General features: G+C 43.8%; 1 protein-coding gene across 2 annotated transcripts; it reads right to left on the bottom strand.

Moving 5' to 3' along the window:
* Positions 1–3,528: 3,528 nt before the first annotated feature.
* MTHFSD (methenyltetrahydrofolate synthetase domain containing) lies at positions 3,529–22,956 on the bottom strand. Of its 2 annotated transcripts, none has more exons than XM_019535965.1 (8): positions 22,893–22,956; positions 22,294–22,400; positions 21,451–21,564; positions 20,197–20,310; positions 17,331–17,421; positions 16,399–16,511; positions 16,042–16,167; positions 3,529–6,275 (listed from the first exon to the last, which is right to left on the bottom strand). In XM_019535965.1, exons 1-8 carry the CDS (start codon positions 22,927–22,929, stop codon positions 5,745–5,747), a joined length of 1,233 nt encoding a protein of 410 aa, XP_019391510.1. In that variant the 5' UTR covers positions 22,930–22,956; the 3' UTR covers positions 3,529–5,744. The 2 variants fall into 2 exon arrangements, with proteins under 2 accessions (XP_019391510.1, XP_019391509.1); XM_019535964.1 differs by lacking the exon at positions 21,451–21,564 and adding an exon at positions 21,292–21,405.
* Between the last annotated feature and the right edge of the window lie 467 nt (positions 22,957–23,423).

The raw sequence follows: 23,423 nt of genomic DNA, 5'->3' as shown, positions 1-23,423 counted from the left end.
AGGAAAAACTTCTTTACCATCTGAGTCTCCAGCATCTGGAATAGACTCCACCAGAAGTGGTGCAAGCACCTACTCTGGATACCTTTAAGAAATGCTTGCACGCTTATCTTGCTGGGGTGATCTGACTCCAGCTGACTTCCTGCCTATGGCGGGGGGCTGGACCCGATGATCTCGCAAGGTCCCTTCCAGCCCTTGATGTCTATGAAAGCTATTGAACAGGGCAAATATTGCACGGTACCCCATGGCACCCTCGAGAGGAACTCGAGGTAGCCCAGGGTGCCGTGGCTTAGACAAACACTTGTCCAGGGTGGTTTAGACAGGGATGATTCTGCTTTCAGTGGTGGGGTTGAATGAGATGACTTCCCGAGGCCCCTTCCGGCCCCCCATCCTATGATGCTATTTACTTCACCTGAAAAATCTTCCCAGAATGACGCCCTGATCCCTGAATCTGCTTTGCAGGAATCGACCCACACATAACCCCAATTAAGTCGGCAGGGCGCTGCGGGTGAGGCCTGCCTTCAGGAAACAGAATCAGGGCTTCCACAGCTTCCCAACCCAGGCCAAGGTTGGTTTTTCTGGTCTGGGGAAACAGTCTCCATTCCTGTCACTCAGGCACCAGAGACTACACAGCAACAGCCCTTGTTTACTCCTCCTTGTTTTCGGTGGATTGAAGCTGTGTGGCCCTGCTCTCATTCCAGGAAACGCATGGACGTAAATGTCTTGAGGAAAACCCTAATGATCATATAGTTTCAGTGCTGAGTGGCAGCTAGCCACCTCCATTTTATTGTTAGCAGATTACGGTGCCTCGGATTTCAGTGCCACACACCACACTGTGACTAATATCGCTCGACAAAAGAAAATCAGCTCCAAAGTGACCACGTTTCTAATGCTGAACGGTCCTGTCTGAGGCTCAGCTGGTTTGATCCCGCAATTCCTTTGATCCTCTTCCCCGCAAATTAGCACAGAACAGAGCAGGGGGGAAATGCTTCTTGGAAAAACCATTTGCAGGGTGTAACACCTGGGGTGGTCGCTTCCGTGGCCGAGGCTTGCTCCTGCTGTGCTCTCTGCACCCTGCGCTGCCATTAAGGTCCAGCTGACTCGTTAGTGCTCAAGAGCTCCAGGTGTCGCTCAGGATCTAACAGGATGAAGCCCTCAGTGCATGCATAAGTAATACAAAAAGGCCTAATTTGTTTGTACCATGAAAGTAGCTGGAAAGAATGCACCAAACCACATGACAAGCAAGGACACAAGAGACACACCAGGCTGCAGAAAGAATAGACAGATCTTATTTTTAATTGCTTCTAAGCAATGTTGGCTTCGGCTCCACTTTAGGTATTTCTCATTGTTCTGCTGAACTTTCTCTCCCCTCACATATGGTGAAATGCATTCAGTTGTACCATTGCGCAGACAAGAAATGAAAAGAAACCCCATTTGTGACCAGCGTGGATTATTTAATTTTTTCCTTAAGCAAAAGATCATGTCTTGTAAGTGCTAGCATGACCTCCGGCAGGAAGATCTGAGGTGTTCACCATCTTTAATGCATTGATTGCTGTGTTCCTCTGAGAGAAGGGAGGGGAATGGGCACAGACTAATCACCAATCTAAAAAGGCCCAACTCCCATCTATCTGGGCCTAAGTGACTTGCCCAAGGTGGCGCAGGAAACCTGTCACAGAGCAGAGATTTGAAAGTAACTGCAACCATCCTGCCCCATTATTGTAGTTACAGTGGATGAAAAATATGCTACCTCTCTGGCTGAGCATAACCTGTCCTTTGATTTATAGTCACAAATACACAGCAAATGGCATCGTCATAGCATGTCCCTAAAGCTTTTCATCTTCAAAGCCTATTCAGGATGGCAACCTTATGGTCTGACCGTCAATAAAGCATGTTGTACATTCCTGCCCAGGTTAAGTTTCAGAAAAGGGTACCATAAGTCCTTGGCGAGAGCCTCTTTCCGTGGGAGCATAATCTAAAGATCTTAATGTTTCTTGCTCATGTGGATCCAAAGGAAAGTTAGGAAATGTCACTCAAGGAGAATGGGTACCTGCCTGAGTCTGCAAAAAGCTGAAAAAGATAGATTTATGAGGTGTGAATTATTCAGCTCATAACATGAAAACTGGTTACCTCTTCAGGTAGGGCTTAGCCATAGTGCAGTAGGAATCCACACCATAGAGAAGGAAAAATGGGAAACACATGTAGGTGAGAGCTGTGGGCTCTGGACTGCTGAATGCACCCCTCCTCTTGAGGTTATAAATTGAAAGGTAATTAATGCACCTTGCATTTGGATTTTTGCTTTAACCAGGAGATGTTCAAAATCACTGAGAAAGCTGTCCCCCCAAAACTAGCCCAATTCTGTTAGAAGTCAGACCTCTTATCCACTTCAAGGATAGCAGGACAAGCCCCGGTTGGAAATACAACTGAAGAGGATTCTGTAGGTTACAGCAAGCGTAACAAATGTACTGCATTCATAAAACACAGCCCCATGACTAAGCTTTATAGTAAGTAAAGTGCTGCTATCTGCAGGAAAAATCTTGTTTCTGGCCAAATTACTCATTTTCATGATTTTACAGGAACAGGCCATTAAAGATCTGTATCTGACCTAACACACTTTATGGGTTTGTCTTCACTAGGACAAAGCAGTATGTCCTTAACTTGGGTCCAATAAAGTGGGAGAAAAGGCGACCATCTGTAGTCATCGTAGCAGGCTGAGAGAGACTATGAAAATGGCCTAGGTAGGAGTTACTCTGACCTTCTAACTCATGCAATCAGTACTAGTTACTTTGTCTTCACTATGCTTTATTCTCATGTTAGTAAGCCCATGCCAGCTCCAGCTTTCCTTGTAAAGACAAGGTCCCATAAATGTTATGCATCTTGACAATGGAGATCATAAAGGTTGGAAGGACAGCAAAGCAACTGCACAATCATCCCATCCCACTCCATGTACAGAACGAATAAATAGTTTGCATACTGTTCATTCTTAGCTAAATCTGTGGGATCCTGATGTTTCAACTAAAGGCTGTTTATCTCCTGATACTAACCAGACCTAACACTAGCTGACTCTGGTTAACAGATTGCCTGGGGTCTGGTTAAGGATCAACTGGCCAATCTATTAATTCAATAACTGCTGCAATATCTGATCTTGCAATACTTATGGTAGAACAAAGCAAGGAACAGACTGAAAAAAAAGAGATGCACATAAATGGACACCTACCTTCTAAGGCATGGACTGAATATAGGCTGCAGATATGGAGCACAGCTGCACAGATAAGAAAACCCAAACAGCAGGATCTCTGCAGGCTTTGTGCGAGCCAGAAGAGCAGAAGCCAGGACATACTACCTGGATATTACATCCTAGAAAGACAGCTATTTGTGTGCATCACAAGTTCTGTACTAACGCCAAGTGCAGGTGAACTCTAAATACATTTCTCTGTTCTGAAATAAAGCTGAGCCTAAACTAAATTCTGTTTTTTTTTTGGGGGGGGGGGTTGTAATTTTCTAAACAACAGGGATTTGCCATATTACTGAAAGTAGTGTTAAAATTAGCCTTAATTCCCAGAATGCTTCCAAATACAGATTTAAAAATAATACAACATATTCCACATATATACATTTCCCTCCCCAGAACTGTTACGTAGAAAGTATTAAAAACTCAGCAACTATTTTAGATAAAGTAACTACAGATGTTCAGGTAGATGAGGTAGAATAAGGAACAACCACAAACTTAAAGTGTGATGTCAAAATCAGAAATGCAGTAAAAGAAAGTTGGCAGTGGTTGACTGCAATTTGGAGAAGGATTACTTCTGAAGCATTTATGGACAGAGCTTTCTGTTACATTCAGTCATCTTCACTGAAGCCAACAGGGTTACAGAAGGTCGAGAGAGCATAAACTGGTCTGAAGTCACACCATTTATAGCAATTTGGGGAAAAAGGGTATTAGATTATTTTTAATTTTCCATCCATAATTTCTTTAAACACACCTCTCATATTCTAAAATGCCCAATTTGACATAAAAAAGAAACCAGAGAGAAGTGCTGTGTAATGATTTTAATTCACTCTTTAAAGCAGTGAAAATAATTCTGAGTGAGGAAGAGAGTCATCATTGGAGAGTATAATTTTATTTCTTCAGCAGCCACACCTGTTTTCACTGCAGAAAGTCAAAGCAATGTCTTCTTTGAACCCTTATGCACCAAACATACTATAGCCCTGAGAACATTTTCTTTAATACTGTACGAAAGGTCTCCCCTTGAGGCATAATAATGTGCTTAAAATATACTTAGCAATATGCTTTGGCAAAGAAAAATGTTTCCAAGTCAGACTTTTTTTTCAAAAAAGTAAAATATCCATTTAAATGTTTATTTTGACTTTCTGCCCAGGATCAATGGCAAAAAGTGCTTCTGTTCAGAAAGGCTAGTTCAGCCAAAATTCAGCTTGTTTTTCAGGAATAAGGAACTGAAAAAATATAGAATAAAATAAAGTCTTTCCAAACCAATCATAATTCTGATTTACTCTACACAAGAGAGTTTTGGAGGATGTCTGCAAAGCCTATTATTCAAGCTAGCACTTCATATAAAGAATAACTTTCCTGGAGACACTTGGAACTACCAACCCATATCAATACCTGACATCATGGTTACAGAGGAAGACTGAAATGCTGTACTGGCGATAGAGGCATAGAACGAATAGGCTTTATTACTATCTTAGTAATTTCTCAAACAACTCTATGCTTGATCAGTTGCCAACAGCATTTGTACATCCTGCCTCTCCTGTACCCCACATCAATTTTATGCTAATGTAGGGCCAGTTAAATCAGAGTTATATTCACTGTACAGTGAGTATAGAGAATCATCAGAGCAGCCAGTATCTGCAAAAATAATTCCATGCTGCTTACCTATCCAAACATGCAAAAGGGACCTAAAATTGCTTGGAGGGTAAGTGATGTTTGTCTTGTCTCCCAGCCCAGAATAAGATGTACAACATTTAGAAAAAGTACAGGAACTCTGAACATGACTCCAGGGAGGGTCAGAGTGCTCTTATGCCAGTGGGGTCAACTGGCATTGACTGGCAAAAAAAAGAAATTCCTTGAACATGTCTTTTTTTAATGGAAAAAGGCTTTCCAACAGAACAAAGCATTTTCCCTGAAAAGATTCCACTTCTGTCAAAAATGTATTAGAATCTTCAAAGCCAAAAATCAAGCCTCCTTCCATTGTCAGATTTTTTTTGGGGGGGGTGGGGGTAGAAATCCTGCCCAGCTACACTTTGGATGCCTTGGGCACCATGCACCCCAGGGCTTAATTTTTTACGTTTGCCTCTAAATCTGCAAAAGCAGTTTTGCACGTACCACTCATTGCTGGCCCCCTATAGTAGCACACAGATATCAGACTAAAATTACCTGCATGCAGGCTATCAACAATCAGACTGTCTAACACGACATGAGTATAAATCAATATGCACCCTAGCACATCTAACCCTACTTGCTCATCCCCAAGCGTATATGTTAACTGTGGGCAGAAATGGCCATTTTAACATCAGCATATGCAAATATTTGATTTGCATGTATATTTGCATAACTAGAGAAGGTAAGTGAGAACTGCAAATTAGTAAGGCCAATCTGTTTGTAAAGCTGGCTTTTTACATACCAGTGCTTATTACTGCTTAGCTTACAGAATCAGACCCTGGACTGAGATCTTTTAACAAAAAAAAAAAAAAAAAAGAAGTTGACTCCTTGCTAAACAATGAAAACACACTTATTTTCCCTGCGGAGCTAGGTTTCTGTTGATTTCCACTTGCCCTTTGCTTCTCTGATTCTTGGCCAGCTCAGCTCGCAAAGTACAACCCCCCAGGCTCAAGCCTTTCAAAAAGGATACAGCGCTCTCAGCTGCGACTTTATCCTTGTAATCGAGAAAAGCTCTGTGCTGCGCTCCCTGCCAATTCAGGCGCAAAGGGGTCACATGGAGTTCTCGCAAAGTGCTCTTTAACTCGCTCACTCTTGTGCCCGCAGGTAGGTTACCCACATACACAGTAGTGAATGCACCAGGCACATCTGATTTGGCACTTAAGGAATCATTTCCAGCAGAACAGTGTCCAACGTGGGCAGGGCTGGTCCCTGTGTGCGGTCTCGTGTTCTCAGTCTTGGCAGTCTCCTCTAGCACTGCTGGTATGCTGGCATTTGGAAAATCTGGATGTTCGTCCTGGAGGGTAACATCTTTCCCTGCCTGCTTCTCTCTGTAGCGAAGATTCTTGAGGATGGGGATTTTCCTGAGAATCTCGTAGCTGATCTAAGAGAAAATGAAAATATGAGCACATTTGAGATTTCTCTTCTCCGCAGACATCTGGTCAGACCCAACCCTGATCTCATTTTGTCAGCATCAATCAAAATGCCCAGAGCATTCAAACTTCCCAAGGGTGGCCTGATTCTGAAGTTATCATGTAACATAAACATTAGTCACTCGTTCTGCAGGCTGCACGATGCTGTAGGTCCACCAGAAAACAGACAACAAACTGAGAGGTGCTGGACTCAGAATATAATACACGTCCCTGTTGTTGGTGGAACAGTTAGGTTGCAGATCCGAATACACTGAAGTGAGCGAAATCCAAATACAAAGCTTGGACGGCTCCTTGTTACTCTCTCAGAACCCAGCAGGAATACTGGTAATGATTTCTCCCAACCCATCTCCCCCTTGGAGGCACCTTCTCCTTTTTCTTATGGCCTGGGTGTTCCCATGCATTTCCTTTCCCTCTAGTCCTTAAAAGCAAGTGTGTGCTTGTGTGTAAGGGGTTCTCTCACCTGTAGGAGCACCTGAGTTAAAAAACACAACCTGTTCTCCCTTCTTACACTCCCAACCGCTTCATAAGCTGTTGTTCAGGAAAGACTCCCACTCTCACAGCTGAATCCCACCAGCGTTGGCCGTGATACCACAGGCTGCTCTCCGTGACTGACGGGAAACTTGATGGTTCCCTAGTTCCCAAATAATGTGGTCTGGCTCTTAGCAAAGACATTGGCAGTGGCTGGGAGGAGAAGGAACGTTTCACGCTTGGCTGCTCCTTTTAAGCATGTGGACAGGCAGGACCCCCACCTTCCAGCAGACCCTCGAGGGGCAGCAGGCCTTTTTGTTGACCCCAGCTCAACGAGCAAGGGAAGAGGGTCCAGCACCCAGCAGGTGTGGCAAGAGAACTGGTAGAGAAGAGGCAGCTTTCTCAGTAACAATCATGCAAACCTGAATGTTTTACTTGCAGGCTGAAACCAAAGACAGGCGTGGTTTCATCTCATTTCAGTCTAATAGCTCACAGACGAGCTGATGACAGAATGGGGACAACGAGCTGTAAGAGGCTGCCTCTCTTCTGTACGGTATCGACCCAGAGTAAAGGTGCTGGAATTGGGCCCTTAAACGCAAGCAAACTTGTGTGTTGCTGTACAGTCATTCTTCTAAAAGCCAATGCAGTCTGGCAGCTGGTTTAGAGATGCAAGTGCTTCCTCTGGGGCTCTGGGAGTCTCTGCATTCTGGAAGGTACATGCCATTTTAAGATTTTGATGAGTTATTACTCTGGTGGTTCTTGGAGAGACTTGTTTCTCTCAGCCAAGTACTCAGGCTGCTGAAGCTGACAGCAGCCTCTCCATCGCTGGGTGATAAGACATCAAACTAATGGATGCAGCCATCTTACTTTGTTTTTCCTGGCTAACAATGAGGAACATTTGTTGTCTACTGTCAAGTTTCCATGTGAAATGCAAGCTCTATGCTAATTAAACCAAACAGGAAAAACATTTTTTTGTTCTCATGTAACTAATCACTCCTGTACCCAAAAAACAAGCCCAACTTATTACGGAGCATATGCAATGGTTTCTTTCACCCCACAGTTAAACTTAGCTCAAAAACATACGTGCAGAAACTTTATTTAGAAAGATCAATGCTACCAAGGGCAAACCCTCAACCCCATCATACCGGCTGAGCAAGTGGGGTGGGCATTGTAGCGGGGAAAGAATTCCCAAGCCCTTCAGGACTGACCGTGGCACCGGGCATGCCCATAACAGAAGCCTTCAAGCGCGGACCGGGTCCCACTCTTCTGGGCGGTGGCAGACGTTTCAGAGTAGCGGCTGGAGATATTCTTTGGCTCTTTGCAAACCTAGGGAGAAGCTAGTTGCACCTGGGTAATCCTTGCTAAGAAGCTTGCAAACTCCAGTAGCCCAGGTACAGCACTGGGCTAACACAGCCACTGTGCTGCCAGTGCTGCACGTGAAGAGAGCCTGGCCAGCTCTGCATAAGGCTGCCCTGTGCCCTCTACATGTAGCCCCTTGTGTCATTAATGCCTAGAAACTCTTTAACAAAAAATAAAAGTTGATGTTCTGAACTCATCATCAGCTAATTCCATGAGCTAGGCCTGCACTGCCCAGACCCTAGTTCAACCCTGTCTGTAGACGCTACTGATAGTCCCTCCAGCTTTTGTACTATTAGCCAGCAGATCTGGCACTCAGGTTGACAATAAGCATGGCACAGACCTGCGGAGATGAAAAGTTCATGAAGCTGCAGATACATCAGCTAACCCTGACCCCCAAATCACCTTTCTTACTGGGGCTTGGCAAAACCCTGAAGAGATGTCTGTCTTCAAATGGCTCTCCATATGTTACCACCCACACTGGTTCGGCTGCCAGCTGGCCCCCTCACACCCTGTGTGGGAAGCAAGGTGAAAGGAGTTCTCTCAAAGAGCAGGTGCTGTTCGTATTTGGTCCCAGGGAGTCTCGCTATTGATTTCCGTGGGACCTCAGGGGGGTCCTGTACTTCTAAATCCCCCTCCAAGCCTCTTCAGTCAATAATCCAATGAGAGCCAGAGATTTGGTTTAGGATTTCAACATACTTGTTCAAAGCCAGTTTTGGGGAGGGCGGGTGTCTCTGGCCGAGCAGGGAAACGAGCTCTCTGCTTTGTTGTAACACAGCAGACAAAGAGAATTCTCCTGTGGTGGGACAATATGTTGCTAATTATACTCATGCAAAAGCTTCTTTTGTGTTGTAAATTGTAGATGACTGCAACGATTTATTCTGAAGTGGAGAGAATCTGAAATATTCTCCCCCTCTTCCAAAATCTCTGTAGGTTTGTCTCCTTGTTCATTAATTCCCCCCACCCCCTACAGTAGTTACAACACAGGGCTGGGATACAATTCAGACTGACACAGGTTTGTTTGCTATCCAGACTAGGCCACTTAACCTTCCTACGGCTAGACCTAAAATGCTGGAGGCTGCAAGTGGGAGAGGAACAGTGGAAACACCGTGGCCATACCCTGCCCATGCTGCCTTCCAGCATCCGCTCTCTGCCACTGTCTGATACAGGAGACGGGGAAGTTGGACCTCTGGGGTGCCTATACACATGCAGCAAGGATACAAACAATGGTCTACAGGGAAAAAATGTTCAGAAGGGGAATCCCCTCCTTTTCCACCGGAAGCAGGAGGACTGCAGAGAGTTCCTGGGATGGCGAACATCAATACCAGTTTCCCTGAATGCAGTCCTGAACATCCAGACTGCACTTAAGACACCTGATTCAGCACCGTGGCTGTATCTTGGCAAATGAACTACTCAGAGCATCCCACCCAAACAGCTCATTCTCTACCATTTCTAGGCAGTCAGTCCCCTGATAAATAAAAACATTTTAAATATTTTACTGGGCAAAATTAGAGATGTGCTTGCCCTTCTATGACTACTGCAAACTATTACAGCATTTTGAAGCAACCCAAGCATTGCTTTCAAAGTTACACAGGTCCCCCTGGTCGCGGAGACAGTGCAGCTTTGATATGGGGGGAGAGGGAGAAGCCATATAGAGAGGGTGGGGTGAGTGCTGGATCCTAAGGATGGAGCTGAGTTTACTTTCTCAAGGCTTCACATATATATACCAGTGCATTCTGATCTGGGAACACTGCCTGCCCAGAGGGGAAATGAGACTAAAAGCAGACAGTCTAGCATTGAACAGATCCACCAGCCCTAGCACAGATGGAGCTAAGAAGCTGAAATAGTTCTACCAAGGGGTGATTTTATACATACATCTCTTTCCATACTGGAGGATACATTCCCTCCCTCCTCTCCCAGCCCACAAGGCTCACTACACAAGCACTCAGCACATGGCCTGCTTCTTCCTATATAGGACACTTAGCCAGCTGCTTGTGTTTGGTGCAAATGTCTATAAACCTGTGTAACTGGAATGGCCCAGACACAGCCGGAGCAATGGGAATGGGCCAGCTGCAGATACATGCCAGTAATGTCCAAATATGTGCACACAATCTGAGGGTATATTTATGGGAGCTGGCAACTCATGAAGCCTGCCAGGTCCCTCTGGAGACAGGACTCAAGAAACCCACATTTGGAACTCATCAGTGAAATGGCATCGATGGACTAAGCAGAAAGAGCCAGATTTACAGAGGCCTAGAGATGCTTAAAGATGCAGATGAGTGCCTGGCAGGACTTACAAAACCGCCTAGACAAGTCAAGTCAATGGGAGTGAGGTTCCAAACAGCCTTCGGCACTTAGCAGCTTTGGCACAAAATGCTCATTGCTTTTGCAGTGCAAGACTGGGGGAAGGAAGAAATAAGCCCATCGAGGTTGATGGGCTTGCAGCAGAGCATGCTGGGACCAAAATCTGGTCCCTCACCTACCAAATCGCTTCCCAGTAACTCTGGGCTAGGAGGGAGGGCTTTGTACATTTTGCCTAGAAGATTTTACTTACTGTCGGTTTCTGACGCAGAGCAGGATGTCCCTCAGCAATTTCTGCCATTTGTTACCCCTCCCCTAAACACGAGACCAAGGATCCCTCATTTCTTTCTTCCAGGGAAGCCTTTATGCTGTTACCGTATTTTCTAGCATGTAACCCCCTCCCCACAAAGGAATAACATTGTGGGAAATTTTTTTAAAATATGATTTTGATTGAACTTTGGTCAACTCGTATTACAATGATCTCAATTATTTTTGTTAGTAAAGTCAGCGTATAAAATGTACCTTTTATATCTTTCTAATTTTAGATCACCTTTCTAGATGGTAAAAAAATAATCTTATAGGCCAGAAAATACAGTGCTTTGCTTTAACAACTGTCTACCTTTCTGCTCTCCCAATGGATCAAAACATATAATCAATAGCCCAAGCAACCAAATAATAGTAACTAAGTGGCAAGTACAGTTACAGATAAAAGCCTCAGCTGCCCATAAAAACCGTAATGGGAAAATACTAATTTCATGCATGCAGCCATATCATATGCAAATGGACTAGATTTCCATAGGAGCTGTGCAGAGAACAGCTCTCAGTTTGCCTTTAAATAGATAGCCACATTTTCAAAAATCACTCAGCTCCTAGCAGCTCCAATTAGCCTGCAAGGGCACTGAGAAATTCTGGAAAGCTAAACCTGAATGCCAAGTCAAGTCAAATTAATTTCTGTAAATATTTCTGATGAACCTAGCATTGTTAGGTTGGGTACGATTCTCTTTACACTTGCGTTAGCAGTAGCTTTTTTTAAATTCAATAACGCTACACCAGCGTTAAAGTGTCATGAGCAAAAGAAGAAATAAATCAGATTGTACCTGCAGTACACTGTTAGACAATTAAAGCATATACATGCACTTCTCAAGCCCTTAAAACAACCACTTATTTGAGAAAAAAATCCCAACATCTCTTCCACACTTCCTTTTCAGAGATGTGCACTAAATATACTTCTTTTCATTGCAACAAATCCTAGGCATAGTCACAGGGTGTTGCTGAAGGCTGTTTGTGGCAGAAACATGTCAGCTTCCCAGCTGATATAAATCAGCATAATTCCTGCAGTGATGCCAGTTCACACTAGTTAAGGATCTAAGACATTATATTATCCTACAGTTAAAAGAAATGGTATGCAACCCTGAGACATGCTTGAGCACCGCATTTATAGTTCAAGACATATGCTCTTTATTTGGCACAGAAGCTTCCAAAGGAGCCCATGCTGAAAGCACGGCATGTTTGCTAATGACTATCTGCCTTAAGAGTTTCACACTAAATTAAGCACATCTCCCACGGCGATGCTTAGCATAAGTCCGGTGTTTGCAAGCAGGCATACTCTACTTTAAATAAGCCCTTAAGCCATTGTCTTTGCTTGATCCAGGCATGTTCCTGAAGGATGAACTCTTCTTGCAAGGTGATTTACACACCACACAGCTTAAGGATGCAGTTAAGCTACCTTCTATTCACAAAACATCCTGCCTAATAGCAGAGCTGTTTTAGCCACTATCTCTTAGTTAATTTATTTTTTTGCTCAGAGACAGGAGAATGGGATGGTAAAGCCAGGATTTGGAGGAGGAGAAAAGGCTGCAGTTGGAGTCAAGAAACCATATACACACCATTAAAAAGCCAAAATAAAGCCCTATAGTTTTGAAACCTGCAGATTAACTAGACCTCCCACCTGAGAAGACTGCATGCAGCCCTGACTCAAACGGATGCCTCTGAAATCACAAGGTAACGATTCTGCATGTGCCCCATTAAATAATCCTGAAGATCATTGTTCTTTTAGCTTTTAAACGGTAGCGGTGGCTCGGACAGTGACCACTACCCTGGAGGACAAAAGTGCACAGATTACCTTTGTTCTCTGTTCTTCAACTTCCAACTCATCATGGCAGCTGATGTACAGTGTGGTAGGGAATGGCAGCTCCCTGTCACTAATTTACAGCATTTCAGCACATTGTGTCCTCAATATCTTCTTCCTCACCCCAATTCTTTTCTTGCCCCCAACCACTTTGTCCAGTGCAATCTCTTACCATTGTCGTTCAAATCCTTTTGACCTGAGCTGCCAGCTTCTCTCAACACAGACTAGTGCCTGCATTATCAGAGCTGAGTCCTTTAAAGTTAAAACTGAGAAAAAGGTTTTCAAATATCTGAATAAAGGCTTGATCTGTAAAATGCTGAGAGCTCCCATTACATGTAGAGTGTCTAATTCTTCCTAAAGGTGTACCCTAAAAGTGAGAGCCCCAAATGGCTAGATTTGCGGTACCTATGCTTTCTTCAAAGTCTGAAAGAGCTGTGTGTACCAACCATTTGAAAAATTAGGTAACTGTTACTGAGAGGACTAGGAGAATAAGTCTCAGACATTAGGAAACTTTGGGCCCTTTTTGCCACTAATATGACAACTCCTACAGACCTACAAAGTAACAGCTTCCTCTTGTGTTGTGCGTGGGGGTTTGAAAACATCCCACCTTTTTTTTCTAACTTTACTGTTAGGAATAATATAACAGAACTTAATGGAGTTGGGACCCAATTGTCAGTCAATAAAAATCACTAGCCTATCAGGCCCTTTATTAGGAATGTTTGCAGTGGAGCAGCAATAACTGTAGCTGTTCGGTGAAAGCTAGGAGACGCATTGAATCCAAGAAACAAATTATATGGAACAATAAAGAGCAAAGACACAAAAAAAAAAAATCACAGAAGCAACCTATGATATCAAGACTCCACTGCACATATTTCTTTCCCTAAGAGAGCAAGAGAGAAAACACGCACAACAGTCATATCCTTATTGAAATGTATGTATACACACACCACTGTCATCACTGTAGTAAGAACAGAATAAGAAAACGAAGCAAGTAAAGGGAAGAGCAATAACTGCATCCCCATGTGAGCATGACCAAGAGAATTAGAACAGCCTAGGACAGAGAATCAGAGCACGATGGTTTACTAAATATATCTGATCAGGTTGTAAATGCAAATATATGGAAATGCATTAAGGCAACCCTTTGTCCCAAGCCCTTGTATATAGCTGATATTTAATCCCTCTTTCACTTTCTGATAAGTGAAAAAAAGAGGAGTCATGCAAAGACAACATCCATTTTGATACAGTACTTGGCTGCAGACTGGTCTCGTCTGGGACAGTGTCAAATGCAGCAAAAAGATTAAAGCGACCCTTCACGAGATTATGTGTTCTTGAGACTTTTGCAGATTTGGCTTGTGAAGGGTTGTGGAGAAAAATGTTAGTGAGGCAATTTATTGAGGTTGAATTCTGACACTAAGGAAGAGAGTGATCAAAGACCCAGTTGGCAAGACGGATGGGCCATGAGAGCTGGGCCTTTAAACAATTACATTAAATGACATTATAAGAGAACTGAAATGTAAGAATACGTTAATTGTGAAAACACACCAGCATAAAAAGGTGTTTTTATTACCTCGATCCTGACCTGGATAGAAATGTCCTCAAGACAGAAATAAAAGTAGTGGAATAACTTGTTGCAGATAAATGTCTTTATTCGTTTAGCCCTTTTTCTGTTTACGGAAGACTTCCCAATAGATCTGGGTTTCTACTAATGGGTTCATTACTTATGAGCATTTCCTGACTAGCTTCTGTGAACAACAGTTGATTATTAACAGCGGACAAGCTATCACTCAAGTCACACAATATTACTTCTGCTCATGCCTGCATCAAGCAAAGTTAACTGGATAACTCTGTTTGTAATTCTATTTTTATAGTTCTGAAATCTAAATCACTTTCCAGCATAAATTTTCACACAAATCATTCATAAGTACACCAGTGAAACTGGGTGTATGCTGTTGTTGGATAATTTTTAGTTTTTCGCAAGTCTGAACAGCGTGTTAACACATGAAAATATCTGGAAAACCATTCCTGTGTTATTCAGGAACTCTAACATACTTATAAAGTAATTCCCACACCTAACTAATTCAAGCTATCCAAAAATGAATGTCCCAAACACTAACTCATGAAACTTACCCTTACTTTCCCCATCAAGGTGGACTGGCAAACAGCCCTCTGTCTCAAGAAAACAAACAATCCACTTCAAGAAACTTTCAGGAGATAAAAATATATTGCTTATATTGTCACAGTTCCCAAGACATCAGTAGGGCTATGAAAGTTGAAAGCAGCTGAAGATCTTGGCCTTTAGATATTACGCTAAATTCCATAGGATGGGAAACCTTGGATTCAGAGGCAATTTTTTTTGCAGTTATCATTTTGCAACAACCATGTATACAACTGTGAGACATCATGTTCTTTTTTAATTCCATTTATTAAACACTAGGGCTGTGCAAAAAAGCACCGTGTCATTTCAACTTTCGTTCTGACGGGACAGTGTTTAGTTTCAAGTTTCGTTAGTTTCAAAAGCACTGTTCCGTTTCGTTTCATCGAAACTGTTTTGCTATTTCGACGTTTCGCCCATAGGCTATAATGGGGAAGCACGAAACTGCCTATAACCTTGTCATTTTTTGGCAGATTTGGATGAAAACAGCAGGGATGGTAGCCCCTTCTGAGGGCATGCAGCCTGCCATGTTTCAAGGAAACAGGTGCAGGGCTTTCTGGGAAACTGCACCTGAGGTTGCTGACAAGCAAAAATTGTGACATATGTGACTGTGAGTGAGTGAGAGTGCGTAAGGCATGCCCTCACTGGCACTGGGGCCTCTACATGAGGCATAGTAGTGCCTCAGTGGAAGTCACCTCCTCTCCTACCACCTCAGCTCGGTCCACCACTTTAAATTACAACAGGTAATAACTTAGTAAGCAGCACAGTAGCACCAGCAGCATCTCAGGCAGCCAAACAGTCACAGTCAATACCAGAGTTGTACTTCCCCCGCTTCCCGCTCCCTCTCCCCGTCCCTCTCCTTACTTTCTGTTTCCATGCAGGCAAACCCAGCTTTAGCTTCAAAACTCAAAATGTTTTGATTGCCCTTGTTTTGTTTTGAGGTTGTTTTGAAGTCCTTCATTTTGTTTTGATTTCCCTGTTTCAAGCTTGAAATGAATTGAAACAGCCTCAAAATGAAACAGGCAGCGAAATTTTGCACAGTCTACTGAACATTTTTTTCACTTGCTCAAAGGTTACTAGAGGAGGAAAAATCACTAACTTTTCCATTCTGGTTACTTTTTCTTTTTCAAATTTCACCAGCATCACTAAGAAGACCTGCAGGAATATTCACAGCACTAGACATAGTGTCTGTCCATCAGTGAGAGGTGTAAATCTCATAGAAAACTCGAGGGATAAGCATTTCACAAGACTTGGTGAGATACAGGAGAGACAAGGGCTTGGTATTAACTCTGTTTCAGCAGAAGTAACTTACCTTCCGCCATATTATTCCTTTTGGTTTTAATCGTTTGCAATTGGTTTTAATAGTTCTCGCTGGAGTGAGGATATAATCCACAGTTAAATCATGGTCTCCAAGCAGCTCTTCTGGTATGTCAACCACCTAACACGAGAAAGGAAAGCAACATGGTAAGAAATTAGGATAAACCCACCAAAACTGCATATCAAAACTTTCTCCATTAAGGCAAGATGATAAAACCAACTCCTGATCTATATTCTAGACAGTATCATTATGCAGCTAAGTAAGTGCAGTACCAACTGCTTGACACACTCCTAGCACTGAAATTATTGAAAGGTGACCAAGAGTCCTTCAAAAATTAACATATTAATTTACCTGGCAGTCATGAACGATAGTAACTACTGGTGTGTCCTCTGTGACTGCTCCCATTGACACCATCATTGCATATTCCATGTCTGCATAACCTTCCCCTTTTCCAATTCTCCAGCCTAAAATGTACAAAGAGAGATAATTATACTAAAGAACAGCAGAGAAGGAGGCATGGTAATAATGAAGTAGCATTCAGGTTAAAAGGCAGCCTGCAAAAGGACCTATTGGAAGCGTGCATTTTTTGTGCTCAAACGTTGCATTGGGAATTAGCAGTGATACTAAGAAGAAAGCTGGTTTCACGGAGTAGCTATAGAGTTCTAAAAGCTTCCAGTTGATGGAAGTTTGGAAAAAAGAGTTTTGGAACAATGGGGAGAAAAACCAACATTTCAAAAAAAAGTCAAGTTCAAATGAATCAGAGTTCTGCTGTCAGACAATGCTAATTGTGAGCACTTACCTGCACAGGCAGAGTTGGAAAATAGGTGTTAGTTAACTCATATACAAAGAGGAAAGCCAAGGTCACATAAAAAGAGGAATGTCTTTTTTTAAAGAGATAGTAATGCTGATGAAAGGTGTAGAGCTGTTAGTTGGCCCATTGAGGTCTTCTTTTGATTTTCTCAAATAGGTACGGAATAAGCAGCTGCCATTCAAGTCTTTCACGCTGTCCATGTCCTGCACATCTCTGCTTTGTTCAATGGGACTATTACTAATAGCAAGGGAGTAGATCGGCCCCCAAACCCATTCGGCTGAGAACACAGAGACTCCTTGAAGAGCCCAGTCAAAGGGAACTGCACCAGCTAGTGTTCTGTAACACCTTTCCCTGAGCCTGCAAAAGCTTTACAATGTTAACACCAGTTTTCAGGAGGTGGATGAGACTACTCGTCTTCTCTTAGGAAGGACTGTACTCAAAATATGTAGCGAAATTAAAGCTTTGTCCCTACCTTTTTCAGAGACAGCTACTGATCCTACAACAACCAGGTCCACTTTCACTTTTGCATCCAGGCCTATAGGCACACTGTAATCCTTTACCCCCTGAAAAACAAACATGCAATCTTACAGTAGCAAGTAAGGCCTTGCTCCTGACTGAGTGAAACAATTAAAAAAAAAAAAAAATCAAACCTATGTTGCTCAAAGCAAATAAAATGCCCAAGCTCTGAAATGCCCCTTCCCTATACAGACAAATATCAGATGTCTGGAAAATTACTAGCAAATCAGAGTCAGAATTTTGGAACATAATTTTCTTCTAAAAAGAAGGCAATTCTGGCATAGTTCAGTGGGAAAGCTGAAGGTGCTGAAAGCCTGAGTTGGATTCCAAAAACTAACTTGAGGCCCTTAGGGTTGGAAATCTCAGCAAACAATACTTAATAATAAATGGCCCCATTCACATGAGGAATTCAAAGCACTTTACATTCTTAAATTAAGCCTCATGATGCCTCTGCAAAAGAGGGAAGCATTAACTTCAGCTGCGGAAAGTAAGGTATGGAGCCACTAAGGTCATACCAAAAACGTTTCTGAAGCAGTGTCAGGAGTAGGCTCTGGATCAGCTGTCTCCCACTGCCAGACAGTCAGCACCGAACTAAAAATATTGCTTGTGTGGAAAGATAAATGTGGGCTCCAGGGGGGCCTGAACTTTCTGCTTTCCTTCCTTGTAACTTTTTTGGTGTTTGTACCACCTCTGACATAATGGTGTCAATCTGTTGGTCCTTCAGCCCGTCTCTGTCATGGACAGATGAATGGAAACTCAGAACTTTTCAAAAAAATAATAGCTATTTGTTACAATTAGCTTCTCTCTACCACACATATTCTAGACAGACTTTGGCTAAGTTTCTAATTGTTTGCCTTTTGCAGGTATGGACAATAGTTGCCATGGCCAATCCAGAGAGCACATGCACATTTATACACAGCTGTTAGCTCTGTTGAATGGACCACTGCACCCGGTAGAAGATGTGAGAGTATCTACCTGCATCTTCATCTAGTTGCTGGACAGTCAGCAAAGCTTTATTCCATTTAGCAGAGGTGGCATAACTCTGCCATCAGAGAAGGAGGTAGACTAGACCAGGGCTGGAGCTACAGGCAATTAACACCTCTGAAAAAAATCACCCCAAGGCATCTCAGCATGGGTGTCCAGAAGTAGGAGTTTTACCATGGTTAATTCTCTCTTCACTAGATTTTATTTTACATTAAAACTCAAGATAAGAGCTATTTTAACTCATTCTTAAAAATGGCTGTAGATTGTGGAACACAGAATGGGTCCTCTTCACATTGACTCAAGTTATGAATCTTGATTTCTATCCTAAGCTGAGGCTAATAATAGAAAAAAGCCCAGTGAGACCAGAACTTGGTGGCTGACTCTCCAAATATAATATCAAAAGAATAAAGTTTACTTTACATCAGTGTGCTGAGGACTCTTTATACAATCCTTTCTAAATACAAGGTGTTCTATAAGCCTTACTATTTTATTTGCTAGTTCAAGTTCGTCTGAAAATACAGGTATCACCATGACAGCATGATCAAAAATTTGGTATGAGGCCAGGCAGAAGGTCAGGAGAAAGTTCTTTCGAATAACATAGGTTAAAAATTCCAACTCCTAATAGATTAATAAACATAACGGAGAAGTTCACTTCTGCATTTCACATGTTTTCCATCCCAAATTTATATACAGAATTATTCAAGGAAATCTGCATTTGGATTACTGTCTTAACATTTTTCTCTTTTTTTATCCCCACTTTTAACCAGGATTGGCCAATTAACTAAAAAACCTGCATTTATACATAGTAACTCTCAATAGACAGTCAGACAGATATAGTACCTAGATTTTTAGATACTAGAAATAGGAAAATCCTTTGTTTTTTCATCTGACCTACTGATGGAGCTATAGTATATGACATTTTACCACGAGAGGGCAGCAAAGCACTGTGTTACACTTCAGGAAACCACGTACATTTAGAATGGACTTTTTTTTTTTTTTTCCACATCAGTTGAAGTGCATGTTACTTAATTTGTTTCCTAAGAGTCAAGATGGTAAAAAATCTGCCCTTTCACATGCAATCAGAGGTACGCATGACTTAGATTAAGCAACAAGTTAAAAAAAAAAGAAATAAAAGTTTCCCTTCAGGCTTAGGGAAAAAAAAATCATAAAACTGGCTAGGCAAGAAAACTCAGAAACTATCTATTAGGCTCCTTGGCCACATCCAGATGTGCAAGCACATGCCATTTGTGGCAACACAAGCCTCTTTGTGGCACCACAAAACACACGTGGCAAATGTTAAACGTTCCCCATGCTGCAAAAATGCATAAAGAGTTGGAAGGATCTGGGCAGGGGTAATTTAGCCATTGTGGGACAATCTGTCCTGCAACAAAGGGGATGTGCAGGGTCATGTGCTGTGGTAATTTGCACTGGTGCAAGCATGTGCCCCTGCATGTCTGGATGCAGCCCTTAAGTTTTAGGAGCATGCCATCTCAAAAAGCTGCTCACTGTAACGCATGTAATTAGAGTCCATGCTTTAGTTACAAGAACCCTTTGGAACCTGGCTCTCTTATTATTTGGCACTATGACAGTGTCTAGAGACTGGGGCCTTGTGCTGCTTTGTGATACCAGCCTCTGGCAAAAGACAGGTCATCCCTAAAAAAAATGTACAGGCAAAAGAAACAAAACAAATGAAGGAGAATTATATCTATTGCTATACAGGAAGGCAGCACGTCAGAGCTGCTGAAGGTTTAATCTAGCTGTTCTTATCCTCAGTCCTGTACCACAAATGTAAGATCAACCTTTCCCTCCCTTGGTTCAGTCTCTCCCATGTTTGATACCTGTGAGGTAGCACATTTCCTCAGGATCTCTTTAGTTGCTCCCGGAGGTGGAACAATCTGATTGAACAGGCCTGTCCTCAGACGTGGTGTTGGGACCAACAAAGTTTTCCTTGCCTGTGAAAATAAAAAACATTAGTTGAATTACAAGTCAGCTGAAGAGTTTTTTCTCTTTAAACATGGTAGAAAGTCATCTTTACTTTCATGCGTTTGAGCACAACAAAGACTGAACCTTCTCCGGGTAAAAAGACAGAAACATTTATTCTTGTGTGTGCAAGGCTTGAAAACAAATTCTTTCCAATAAGTTTTAATATCTGGGAAGTCTGTCTCATTGTCTTTTACTTAAATGTAGCAGCTTAACAACTTAAATGTAAAAATCTTCCTCTATAGTGAAACCGGGGCGGAGCGATGGAGGGGCAGGACGGGACGCCAGGGGGAGAGAAAAGGAGATCTGGGGAATCTAGTTTCTGTGACACACTGATCCTATTAGGCATTTTAAAATGTGACTTACTGAAAAAAATACATTGTGTTTAAAGTTATATTGCAGCTTCAAATCAGATTTTGTGGGCTTCTGGGGCAAAACACGTGGACTGCAAGTTTATATTTTGATACAACTCACAATACAGCAGCTTTTTGACCAGCATTTTGTTCCTGTGTTCTCTAATGTACAGGGGTTTAAAGCCCTGTAAAAGGCCTCTGGAGTCACCAAGTGTTGTTTTGTCTCATAGCAAGCAACTGCATCAATAATACCTTTCATGAACTGAATGAGTTCAATCTTTAAAAGCACAAAAAGGTAAAGTAAAAACTGTATCCCGATGACTTACAGCTACCTGACACACAGAAGAGGGAATATATCTAGTGGTTGGAGCAGAAGGCTGAACTCCTGGGTTCTGTTCTTGTTTCCATGATCAACTTGCTGTATTCTTCATTTGTAAAAATATCAAAAAATAAACCCATTTCTCTTCCTCACTTGGACACTGGGAGGTAAGCATTTTTAAGGTTCTTATACAAAGGTGCTAGAAAAATGCAAATGTTGGATGACGTGATCAGTTCAAGCACTGTTGTCCTATAGTGCTCTAGCAGAGACGATTCGGTTACCTGCAGCGCTGCTAGTCGAACTCCTTCTAATGGTTTGTCAGGGTCTACTTTAAGCTCACGTGTTCTGTTGAATATTTCAAGCTCTTTGATAGCCTGACAAGCCTGGTGAGACCCCTGCATGAAGAGAACAAAAGAAACAAAAATAATACCTTCACTTACTTCCAGTGTTAGAAATCGAGCATTCTTCTGGGGGGCATCGGGGTTTATTTTAACAGTCCTGGCCATTTTGAATTCTGGTAAATCTGGGAGCCTGGCTGCAGCGTGAGATGCGCCCTGTTTTCATGAGACAACAGCACAACTTTTCAGAACAGATACAGGGATCTCACGCTGTCTTGCAGGCAATGAAACTGAAGTTTTTGCTTTATTTCCCACAACTAAAGGCATGATCGAGCCTTCAGCATTGGGTGTCAAGATGACCACTGTGCAGGAGCTCTGGCAGAGGGAAAGAGCTATAGAGCTGACTGCTCATCCACAAAGCGCATGAAAGGCCAGGATGATCACAAAGCTACAGACCTTAGTGCCTGAATATACTCCAATATTTAGTAAGTGCACTAAATGCCACTTCTGACATAAAATCCTTCCCCAGCCCCACACCTGCCCAGCGATGAGGGCTGCTGTTTTGAGGCAGCCACCACTGTCCATCATAGCTCCCCCTGCATATCACGTACACAGCCCTATTTTAGCAGCAGGGCACGGTGGCACCCCACAGCACCCCTGGAAATGCGAGTCCAGGGCCAAGCTGGAGGTGAGCCACGCCTCAGTTTCCCCCTCTGCAAAATGGGCATAACGGCACGGACGTCTTTTGCCGCATGTTCCCCGATGAAGCAATGCAGAAGAGCCTGCCGCCCACGACACAGGCGAGAGGGATCAGCAAAGCTGAGCCAGCAAAGGGCAGCCCTCGCGCCCATGACTGCACGTCTCCGCCCGTTCCTGGCTGTGCCCGCATCCGGCATCGGCCTGGCAGCCGTCACCCCCGCAGCAAGCACCAGGGCAGTGCGGTACCTTGAAGTTGGGGATGCGGTGATGCACGGGCCGCGGGAACTCGGCCAGGCCGCTCGCCTCCAGGTAGGCCCAGATCCTCTCCCGGATGCTCTGCTTGGAAGCAGCGCCTGCGCCAGGGGTGGGAGGAGCAGTGAGGATGTGGCCCCAACACCCCAACATCTGTTCCTTAGCAACCCACCCCAATGCTGGGCAAGCAACCCCTCAGCACACCCCGTTGCTAGGCACCCAGCCCCCCACAACACCCTGCTGCTAACGCAACCAGCCCCCCCTCACCCGTTCCTAAGCAACCTGCCCCGTCGCTAGGCAAGCAGCCTACCTGCAACATGTCATTGCTAAGGCAACCAGAGCCCCCCATCCGTTCCTAAGCAACCCGCTCCACTGTTGGGCAACCAGTCCCTCAGAGCACCCCGTTACTATGCACCCAGCCCCCCCACAATACCCCGTTGCTATGGCAACCAGCCCTCCTACCGGTTCCTAAGCAACCCGTCCCCTCAGAACGCTGCGTTGCTGGACACCAAGCTCCCCGTTCCTATGCCATCAGCCCCGTTGCTGGGCAACCAACCCCTCAGAACAGCCCCGTTGCTACGCGCCCCTCCCACCTGCCTCCCCGGCGCCCGAGCACCCCGCGGCCTCCATGCGGGGCCCAGTGGACGCCCCGCCCTCACCGGCTACGGCGGCTTGGGAAGGACAAACGGCCTCGCGGAGCGCGCGTGCGCGTGCGCGTGCGCAAAGAACGGTGCCGAGCGGGCCCTAGTACGTCATCGCATCCCGCCCAGGCTTGACCCCGCCTTCCCTCAAGGCTGCAGGGGCTCGTGCTCCTGCTCTGCTGTCTGTTTCCTGACCTATCTGCTGCTCTGCTTTCTGCTCCCTGTCCAAAATGGTGAAACTAATGATGATTATAATCATTATCGTTGGCCAAGGGTGGGGGCATACTAAAAATTTAGCATGGGGCCTCCAGGAGTCTAGGTGTGTGCTACCCCCCGGGTCATCCACGGAGCAATCTGCAGCAGGAGTCAAATCGACACCCCCTGCTCAGTTCTCGGAGCAAAAGGCCATTTTTCTGCTACGCTCGTGTGACATAACAGCAGCTCCACGTCGCTGCTCAGCTTGGAAAGCCAGGCCCGGAAGGA

The sequence above is a fragment of the Crocodylus porosus genome, unplaced genomic scaffold (assembly GCF_001723895.1).
Source record: "Crocodylus porosus isolate Cpor-Errol unplaced genomic scaffold, CroPor_comp1, whole genome shotgun sequence".
Classification (NCBI taxonomy): domain Eukaryota; kingdom Metazoa; phylum Chordata; order Crocodylia; family Crocodylidae; genus Crocodylus; species Crocodylus porosus.
The sequence above is the reverse complement of the archived record's forward strand: the minus strand, read 5'-3'. Positions and strand labels throughout refer to the sequence as shown.

Excerpts from the sequence above, each read along its gene's own strand:
- MTHFSD (XM_019535965.1), bottom strand. The coding sequence starts at position 22,929 with ATGGAGGCCGCGGGGTGCTCGGGCGCCGGGGAGGCAG. Across the intron at positions 22,401-22,892 it reads CTCGGGCGCCGGGGAGGCAG|GCGCTGCTTCCAAGCAGAGC; the intron begins GTGGGAGGGGCG and ends CCCCTGGCGCAG. Across the intron at positions 20,311-21,450 it reads CTCGATTTCTAACACTGGAA|GCAAGGAAAACTTTGTTGGT; the intron begins GTAAGTGAAGGT and ends TTATTTTCACAG.